Source organism: Crocuta crocuta, unplaced genomic scaffold (assembly GCF_008692635.1).
Source record: "Crocuta crocuta isolate KB4526 unplaced genomic scaffold, BGI_CrCroc_1.0 scaffold323, whole genome shotgun sequence".
Taxonomy (NCBI): domain Eukaryota; kingdom Metazoa; phylum Chordata; class Mammalia; order Carnivora; family Hyaenidae; genus Crocuta; species Crocuta crocuta.
Genome location: NW_027536465.1, coordinates 2,390,792 through 2,401,350, shown reverse-complemented (window position 1 = coordinate 2,401,350; position 10,559 = coordinate 2,390,792). Strand labels below are relative to the sequence as shown.

General features: G+C 42.8%; 1 protein-coding gene across 1 annotated transcript in view; it reads right to left on the bottom strand.

Moving 5' to 3' along the window:
* The window catches only part of MS4A14 (membrane spanning 4-domains A14), a 20,236-nt gene extending 13,986 nt beyond the window's left edge, over nt 1-6,250 (bottom strand). Inside the window, exons 1-3 of the mRNA XM_077748903.1 lie at nt 5,987-6,250; nt 4,582-4,710; nt 1,841-1,891 (exon numbers count right to left, since the gene is read on the bottom strand). Of these exons, the coding sequence (XP_077605029.1) occupies nt 1,841-1,891; nt 4,582-4,710; nt 5,987-6,124 (318 nt within the window). The 5' untranslated portion in view covers nt 6,125-6,250. The remainder of the gene's footprint in view (nt 1-1,840; nt 1,892-4,581; nt 4,711-5,986) is intronic.
* Between the last annotated feature and the right edge of the window lie 4,309 nt (nt 6,251-10,559).

The following is a 10,559-nucleotide window of genomic DNA, read 5'->3' as shown; positions in this document are numbered from 1 at the left end:
ATAGAACTCCCTTATGACCCAGCAATAGCACTGCTAGGAATTTACCCAAGGGATACAGAAATGCTGATGCATAGGAGCACATGTACCCCAATGTTCATAGCAGCACTCTCCACAATAGCTAAAACATGGAAAGAGCCTAAGTGTCCATCAACAGATGAATGGATCAAGAAGATGTGGTTTATCTATACCATGGACTACTACATGGCAATGAGAAACAATGAAATCTGGTCATGTGTAGCAACATGGATGGACCTTGAGGGTGTTATGCTGCTTCTGCTTTTTTAAAAGAAAAACAAAGAAACAGGTCGTATCTCAACTCAGTAGATATTTGCCATATCTTGACTGCATTGTGCCTGTGGCGACGGGCAATGCAGTGATGCATTTACACAGCCTGTCCTCTCCAGGAGCAGCTGTGGCTTAGTGTCACAGGACTATGACCTAATGCCTGCCCCAAACACAGGTCTTTACTACAAACAGACATTTTGGCAAAAATGCACAGGACTGTACAGATATTCTGTCTCTTTCAAGCCTTAGTCTTTTGCTCTTTCTGGGCTCTGTTCTGGCTCCCATAGGACGTTTAATGGGAGGAAGTTTCTATGTAAGCAAACCCCCATGACTATTTCACGTTCTAGTTTATGAAGAACATGCCAAGCCTTTTGTCTCATCTGATCTTCATTACAGTTTTGTGATGCAGGCTCACCACCTGTTATCCCCACATCACAACTGGATAGAACTCAGGGACTTGGCAGTGGTGAGCAATCCCACAGTTGGGGGGAAGAGCTGGGATGGAAAGCCAGGTCTTCTGATGCCCAATTCAGTGAGCCAGCCTCTGTGCCATCCTGCCTGCCTCTGTCTGCATAGCTCTCAGTGAGCCAGGGTTAGGTCTGCCTATCCGTAGTTCGTTCCTCAGCTCTGAAGGGAACCAATATGGAGAAAAGAACAGCATTTGGGGTTCTACCTATATTGTCTGTACTTATTTCTATGAGTGGAAAGAGATGGGGGCTTTCACCTCCCCTAGAACTTCCTATAGTTTGTAGCTATGCTTAGAGGAAAATGGCAGAGGACTGTAAAAACAGAATGGCTCTAAGAGAAGGCTCACATATCCGTAGCCTTAAAAAATGAGAGTCATTAGAAGGTAGTACAGACTTTTAAGTATCTTTTGTATGTAATATCTTATTTAATTCTCAGAATAGCCCTTTGAAGAAGGTACTTTCCCCTTCAAGTTGACACAGCAATGAGTGATAGCCTTGATTCTACCCCAGAATGACCTGCTATCAGTGTCAGACTCTTTCAGACCCTGGGCAGGTCCCCAAGAAAAGCTTCCATTGGTGGGGATGAGGAGTAGGGAGATTACAGTGATTCTGGGATTGGTTTCGGTTAGAGTAGAGCTTCTCAACCTTGTCACTACAGACATTTGGGGCTAGATCATTACTTTTTGTTATGGGAGACTTTTCTGCGCATTTTAGGATGTTTAGAAAGATTCCTGACCTCTACCCACTAGCTGATAATAGTACCCTGCCGCCTGGTTGTGACAGCTAAAAATTTCTTCAAACACTGTCAGATATTTCTGCAGGAGGAGGCAAAATTATTCCCAGTTAAGAACCGTGTACAATGATTTCCAACAAGCGACTCTTTTCAGTTTACTTGGCCATGAAAATGGGAACCAGTAGAAGGGTGAGAGCTAATGGTGACATGGGCAGGTAGGGATGACCTGAAGTGCAAATTTGATGTCTAAAGATTTTCTTGAGAGATCCTTTGTTACTAAAGACTTTGTATAGAAAGATGTTGTAAAGCAAGGAGGAGGTTTTAAATTTACATAGAAGTCGCGAAAGTAGCTTACCATACATTTCTTGTTCTCATTGATTCCTGTGATGTATCCCGTAATAACAAACTGTTAAGAAGAAAAGAGATAAAAGTTAACAGGTAGTGTGTTTGACTCACTTACAATATAAATTCCTTTGGAGATTATGTTGTAACCTCTATGTCTGTGAATCTCCTCAACTATATAGTCTCTCACTTGAGCATCAGGGAGGAAGGAGGACAGACACTGATGTAAGAAGAAATACTGCATTGGACATGCTCAGCACTGAACAACACCCCTTTGCCAGGGTCAGCTGTGAGAGGCAGGCCCTTCTGTAAGGGCCACAAAACACCACCCAGATGTTTGGCCCAGCTGGGCTCTAAATAGAAAGATAATCCTGGACTCTGGGCCTGGAAGAGGGAATGGTGAGCTGTGTCTGCTCTGAGAAGATGGAGGAAGACGCTCAGGGCAGAACTTTCTAAAGGCTGATATACGGGTTGGAATCTAGTATAGTTATCTCAGTCACTTCTTTTATCTGGAACATAAGGTCTAGTAGAACCCAAGGAAAACTGAGAGCTCTGTCACTCAGAGTTGAGCACCTTACTTACTTGAATATTCTGGGAATGGGGACTTCTCCTGTAGGAATTTGTATTGAACCTTGAGGACATCTGGGTCTCATTGTTCAGGGACCTCAAGGTGACACGCAGAGATCAGAAAGTTGCCTTTGATACCTCCCTCCACTTCACTGCCCACAACAGATCACCACTGGATCAGTTCTACCTCCAAATCGCTCTCAAAGCTTTCCATCTCTTTCTGTCTCCACTGCAGCCCATCTAGGTCAGGGAACTATCTTTCCTCCCCTGGATTCTTGCAGCCTCCTTTCAGCTGATTGTCCCAGGTTTGCTGTTATCATCCTTGAATTCATTTACCACTCAGAAAACCCATGATGTTTTAAAGGTAACAAGTCATCAAATGTCACTCTCCTCTTTAAAGATTATCTGTGGATTTCCCTGTTCTCATACTGTCCATATTCTCAATGTGACCACAAGGGGTAGCACAACCTGGTTCTGTCCTATGGTTTTGGCCTCATTTTGTGCCCCAGTCTTCTTTCTGTTGTTCTTCCCCATATCAAGCCTTTCACTCATGGTTTGTCTTTACTAGGCGATGCTTTCCTTGCATTTCACCCAGTGAACGCGTACGTGCAAAGCACTTCCCTGACCTCCATGCCAGGTGACTCCTCTGTTAAATCTTCACAGGGCATCTGGAACTTCTGTCTTGAGTACTTAGTGCAAGTGAAATAATGTATCTGTGGTTATTCTTACTTTTCCACTTCCAGCTTCCCTATTATATGACAAAGTCCATCTATTTCTTTTTAAAAAAAATTTTTTTAATGTTTTTTATTTATTTCTAGGAGAGAGAGAGAGACAGCGTGAGCAGGGGAGGGTCAGAGAGAGAGGGAGTCACAGATTGAAACAGGCTCCAGGCTCCGAGCTGGCAGTCAGCACAGACCCCGACGCGGGGCACGAACCCACGAACCATGAGATCATGACCTAAGCGAAAGTCGGACGCTTAACCGACTAAGCCACCCAGGGACCCCAAAGTCCATCTATTTCTAAGAAGAGCAGCCCACCACCTCCCTAATAAGAGAGCCTTGTTTGCCAGTGCTCTCAGCACCTACAGCACTGCCAAAGATAGACTGTGTGCTCAGTGAGTAGCTTCTCAGTGCAGAGTGGAGTTTTAAAGAGCAGAACGCCAGAACCTCACTAGGACCCATGTGTGCAGGTCACACAGAGTCACACTAGGGAAGTTCTGTCATGAAATGAGGAGGCGGAGAGCTGGCCTTTTTGATTCTCTACAGTGGGGCATGTGTAGTTTGAAAATTGTAGTTTATATTATAGTATTTCCATTTGGACAATGAACATACTACTAATTGTTTTTGAAATGGAGAATACAGAAAAGGCATGGAATATTTATGTTTATCAAAAGAGCAGATTTTTCCAANGTGTTATGTGGAAACTAATTTGACAATAAACTATTTGTAAAAAAAAATAAAATAAAAAAGAGAAATAGCAAAAAAAAAAAAGAGCAGGTTTTTAATAGAGACAGTAGTCTCATCCAATTATTATTTAATTTATCTGTGCATTGAGTGATGCGTTTTCTGAGTGGTAAATGAATTCAAAATGACAGCTTCCAGAGATGGGGAGTAGGGGCGATGGAGAATTGGGTGAAGAGGAGAGGGACGTACAGGCTTTCAGTTAGGGAATGAATAAGCCACAGGGATAAAAGGCACAGCATGAGGCATATAGTCAGTGAGAGTGGAATTACGTTGTAATGGTGACAAAGGCTAGCTACACTTGGGTGAGCACAGCATCGTGTACAAACTTGTCAGATCACTATATTGTACACCTGAAACTAATGGAACTTTGTGTGGTGGCTCTACTCAAATAAAAATTACTTACTCTCAACCTCCGTTTCCGTATTTGCCAAAGAGAATGTAGGATATTTGCCCATCTGATCTCCCAGATGGGCGGTAAGGAGCAGATGACTTACTCTGCACACAAGGCTTTGGACACTTTTAAACACCATACACCTAAGGGCCGATATTACTGTGGTGATGGTAGTGCAGTGACCAAATGGAGTCGCTTCTCTTGCCACAGAAGGGACCGGCTATCTGGTCTCCTTGGGGACCGTATTCATGGGCTCCTTCATCCCAGGACCTGACGCAGTTCAAACCAGTCTTGATAGTAATTTCACAAAAGCTCCTAACTGACAATACTCACAATAAATGCTCCCCAAAATGGATATCCTGTGAGGAAAACGAGGGGAAATCTCTGGGAGAAATTGAAGTAATTAAATGCAAATATAGTTCCGACACCCACAATGATCAGCGCAAGCAGGATCTGGATAGCCTGAGAGGAGAGAAATGGGTACATGAGGTCACAGGTGCCCCAGCCTCTTGGGACTCTCCCGGGGCCCCTGGGACATCCCGCGGTGCTTATGTCACACATCCCTCCACGTGAATGCCTTCCTCTTCCGTTTGCCCACCTCCCTCAGAGTTTCAGAAAGTCCAGTGGCTCCTTCTTCATCGCACTTACCTGGGTCCTAAAGGTTCACATCTCTCACCCTCACCCTTCACTGCCTATTTTACCCCCTGTACTACCGTTTACCCTGCACCAGACAGAGTACATGTTTCCATAGCCAGTATATGCTTTTGGAGTTACGGCTCAGCCTAGTTCCCTAAACAATCTGCGAGGTTTGCTGATGTAGAGTGGAGGAGCTGGGGTGAGGTTTATGTCTCTTCTGGTGTCCAAGCAACGGCCTGTCCAGAGGTGAGAGTGACCCCGCGGGCTCCCGCGGCTGCGAGGAGTCCGCTCCACGGCGCTCTGGCAGTGCTGCTGGCTCTTCTCAGGACACAGCTCCTCCTCCAGCCTTCTGGGTTTTTCCCCAGCCCACACCTCTATAGCACCACCCAAAGTAGTACTTTTACTCTTGCACTAAAGATAGAGGCTGTGTTCACAGCCCTCCTCTCGGTACATGCATGACTGAAAAATGTTGGCTCTGTCTTCTACACTGTGGCTCACTGGGAAGCTTTGAATAGAGTTTTCAAAGAACCCCCAACCCCTGTAACAGCACGAAGGGGAAGTTTAACCTCTCCCCAAATGGCTTTTAACACCAAGGGACATGCCCCCAGGTTCTGAAGTCACCTCCACGCTAAAATATTGGGGGAAATTATACCAGTTTCCTGCCTTCGTCTCTGCTGGGATTCAAAGAACAGTATTAACTCTACATGAAACAGTGCTAGGATTCCCGCAGGGCTAGGGAAGTTCTTAATTACAGGGTTAAATAAGCCCCCAGAAACATTTCTAAGACACGCGTATAAATAAGACATTTCTAAGGCAAACTGTGTGCATTTCTAACAGAACTTTCATTTCTCTTGTTCATCAAAACCTAGGAAAATGATACGATTGGCTACATACTGGCTCTTCTGCTGAAGATCTGCTTCTTTGCACAAGCAAATAACTTAGAGGTTTTTATGATTAATGAAGAAGGAAACATGGTAGACAAATGGGGAGGGAAAAAAGGGGGAATCAAATCCCTTCCTGAAAAAGCATCCATCCAGACACACTTGGGGAAATAGCTTCCTTTCTCCCTTCCAGGAAAACCCATGGATGGGGGAGGACTTACCCCCAAGACTTTGGGCTCTCCCTTCAGGAAATCCAGCAGAGAGGTCTGAGGCTCATAGGGAAGTGCAGTCAGTACTGTTTCATTTGGTTGTATCACCATGATATGGGACGATCTTTTGACCTCAGATGAAGACCCCATGATTCAGTGGCAGAGCTCTGTTAAAAGAAGTGATTGAACATCACAGCTAAAATCATGGTCTTCCATCAGCCTCACATGGAGTCCTTAGCAATGAGCCTTGGCAGGTGCCCTACTCACTCCGACAGCCACAGAACCACAGTCATTGAGTCATAGAGTCTTAGAATTCTAGAGCATATCCAGCCCCTGGGATCCAGTGAAAGGTCCAGTGGTCCAGAAGACCTACTTTCTTGTCAGTTTGTGTATAAACAGGTGGTAAACACACACACACAAAATAGATGATGTATGTGAAAACAAATCCCAGTTCCTGTGCTTATGAGATATAAAGGAACTGAAACTTATGGAATATCTATTCTGTTCTAGATTCTGTAGACAGTGTTTTGTTTTCATATCTATTAACATGTATTCTTTTAACAGGCCTATAGTGCTAAAAATGAGGTACAGAAAGATTATGTTGCCCAAAGTAACATACTAATGGAGAGGGAAAGGAGCCAGACTCCATTTGTCTGTCTCTAAAATTTGTTTCTTCCACCCTCTTCCCGAAGGGCTGCAGCTAATCCTATTCAAGGCCTTCCTGGTTTAAACAATGCAAGTACGCTGAAGGGAACATTAAGTGCCTTTTGGAATTTTGCTTTTCATGTTTACTCCGTTATAGTCCTGTATCTGTTATGATTTTAACTATTAAAATGTCCAGACTCCAGAGAGAGTGTATTTCTCAACACAACATTTTTCTGTCAGTGTGTATTCAGGTACATTTTCATTTAGGTGCCCAACGTGCAAGGCAACATTTTAAGTGAACAAAGTGTGGGACACGTCCATGTTTAAGTCCTAAGCAGAAGTGATAGATCATTAGAATCACGTGGAGAAGTCGTGAAAAGCATGCAGTGGCAATAAATGGGAGGTGGACCCAGGGTGGTGCTGACTCACATGGCGGCCACACTCTGCCAGAAAAGCACCTGTAACCAACCATTGTGAATATTTGGTGATTAAGGAATTACTATAGATTAAGCATTTTATAACCCACCGTGTTAATTTGCCATTCACATGTGGCTATTTTCCTGCCTTTTATTTAACATTTTGGGAAATTTGATGGGAGCTTGGGCTGACTAACAGAGTATGGTTTTTCCTGTAAAATGATGCAAAAGGAGTGTCTTCATGAAGAAAACCTGATTTTTAGCGAAGAATAACTGATGATAAACAGGAGAAACTTATCATTTTATTTGGCTTGGTCCTTTCGAAAACCACATCTACTTTTATGATTTCCACAAAGTTACAGTTGTCAGCCTCTGCCTTTCCCCACTGCTTCTGACTTTCAAGCCTCTTAAAGATGGGTCCTCTCATATTTCAGTCTATGGACTCAGATCAGAAGACAGGAACTGGTCTATTCCATGGAGAGGCAAGATGACAGGGTCTCTGGGGGACAGCTCCCAGCAGAGTGAGACTCTTTGGGTAGAAATGGTATTCCCTCTTGCTGTCAACCTGCAGAAGACCACTCTCAGGGTTTCACAGGTAACATTTAGCTCTCAGTGCCAGTGCTGCTTTAAGTAACGTGAGATATTTACTCCCTCACGAAGTTCATTCTTGTGCACGTGCTGCCGTGTCACTCTCCCAGCAACTTTGGGAGGCAGGTTTTATTATCACTCTCATTTTAAAGAGGAGGAAACAGGTCCGATGTTAATGCTAGTAAGGGTTGAAGCCAAAACTTGAGCTTGGATTTTCCTTCAATCTTCCATGCAACAGTCTAGTATGTGTTCTTTTTTCTTTCTTTTTTTTTTTTTTAAGTTTATTTATTTGGGGAAGGAGAAGAGAGAGAATGTGAGCAGGGGAGGGGTAGAAAGAGAGAATCTCAAGCAGGCTCTGAGCTGTCAGTACAGAGCCCGATGCAGGGCTTGAGCCGAAATCAAGAGTCGGATGCTTAATTGAGCCACCCAGGCGCCCCTGTATTCGCTTTTTTATTGTTATTAACTACCACAAATTTAGTGACTCAAGACATCACACATTTAGTGTCTTATGATTTTCATGGATCAGGAGTTGAGGCAGGGCCTAGCTGGGAGCCTCTGTTCAGGGTCTCACATGGATGCCTATCATCATGGTGTCAGATGGGGTCGTATTTTCATCTAGAGTCTCAAGTGGGCAAAAGCCGCTTCCAAGCACAGTCAGGTTATTGACAGAATTTATTTCCTTGTGGCTGTGTGACTCAGGGCCCTGGGTTTTTCTGGCTGGATGCCCTCGGTTCTTTGCTTTCTCAACATGACTGCTCACATCAGGCCACAAGGGAGAATCTGTCACCCACGCTGGCTAAGATGGGAGGAAGGATGGAGAGTTTGTGATAAGGATTTGAATATGTGTGGCTCAGCCACTGATTTTGTTATCTTTTGGGGAACCTGCAATTTTATTCTAAGAAATTAAGAGAACACAGAGTTCTAATATGTTAAATATGTGCAATGTCTGCTTGGACTTGGTTGAAACTGCTCACTCCTTTTCTTGCCATGAATTTATTAGGCTTTCCTGATAATGGTTCTTGTCTGATTGAGTCCCCAAAGTGAATATAGCAGTGAGACAAAAGAGAGTAAAAGAATGACCCCCAAATTTCTGGCTTTAGAGACTGAGCAGATGGACAAACCATTTATGAAAGACAACCAGGATGAGGGAGTGGAGGGAAGTTGCAAATGAAATGCGTGATGTCTTACAGCACCCACTATCAGTTTGGAGTATTATTCCAGATAATTCTGAATATATTCCAGATAGTATTATTTGAAATATTATTCCAGATAGTTCTAAATATAAATCTCCAGATATTCTTAAAGACCTTTTTATTACCAGAGAAACAAACAAATAAGAAATGGATCCTGGATTAAATATTTTATTGTGTTGCTTGGCTTACAAAATAAGGAGGAATCTCCAAGGCCCTCCACTCCCAGTGTAAAAATACTAATACACACACACACACACACACACATTTGAAAACACACAAACAGGAGTTGAAAACCTCAGAAGAGAGTAGTAAGTGACTGCCCTAGCTTATAGATTAGTGGGGGTAGACACACAATTAACAAATAAATAAAATACATAGTATGTCAAATCATTGTAAGTTATTTGAGGAAAAAATAAGCAAGTGATGGGGAGAGAGGGCGGTAATTTTATGTAGGTTGGTGGGGAAAATTTTACTGAAACTAAGAGATTTGAAGAAAGACCTGAAAGAAGTGAGAAAGGAAGCCATGGAAATAATTGTAAGAAAAGTATTCCAGGTAGAGGGCCTGCCGATGTAAAATAAATTTTTTAAATATAATTTTAATAATATTTGTCATATATATTTATTTTTGTGAGAGAGTGAGGGAGGAGCAGAGAGAGAATCAACGCAGAGCTTGGTGCAGGGCTCAAAGTCACAAACTGAGACCATGACCTGAGCCGAAAGAAAGAGTTGGACACTTAACCGACTGAGCCACCCAGGCACCCTCCACCCCGCCCCCGATGTAAAATGTCTAAAGAAAGAATATGTCAAGTGACGGCAAAAGGCCCATGTGACTGGAGTGGAGGGAGCAGAGGGGTGTAGTTAGAAGGTCAGAGCAGAAATGAGAGTTCAGGTCCTTTAAGGACATTTAAGGACTCTGACTTTTATTTGGAATGAAATGGAGTGGGTTTGAGCAGAGAAATGATCTGATCTGATTTCAGATGGAAAAGTAAATAAGCTGTCTGCTGTGCGGGGAACAGACCGAGCAGTGTGGGTGCCCCTCTGGTTGGCTCATTGCAATAATGCCAGTGGCAGTTGATGAACCAGAGTGCCCATGAGATGGTGAGAAGCAATCAGACTCAGTATGTTTTGAAGCTGGAACTAACAAGTTTTAATGCTAGACTGGATGTGGTGTATGAAAAAAAATAGAAGAGCCGAAGATGACCCCAAGGCTTTTGGAAGATAATGTTTGAAAGAGATTTGACTCTGGAGAAGGGAGGGATGGCTCAATAATTAGACAGGCCAACAGGTCAAAAGTAGCTTTTTCAAAAATGCTTATATAACATAGAAGCAATAGAAACAATAATATAACATATTATAACATAGAAGCAAGAGAACACAAGTTATATATATATATACATATATATGTATATGTATATATATATACACATATACACAATACCAGCATCCAGATCAAGGAAAAGAAAGTTTCCATGAGCCCATAGACCCTCTGGGTTCCTTCCCAGGAATCACCTACTCCCAAAGGTGATCACTATCCTAATTCTGACACCATTAGTTCAGCTTGTGTTTAAATTTTATATACACAGAATCATACACTATGTACTCTTTTTTTTAATGTAGCCAAATTCATTTTATTTATTTATTATTATAATATTTTATTTTTTAATTTACATCCAAGTTAATTAGCATATCGTGCAATAATGATTTCAGGAGTAGATTCAAGGGATCCATCCCCTATGTATAACA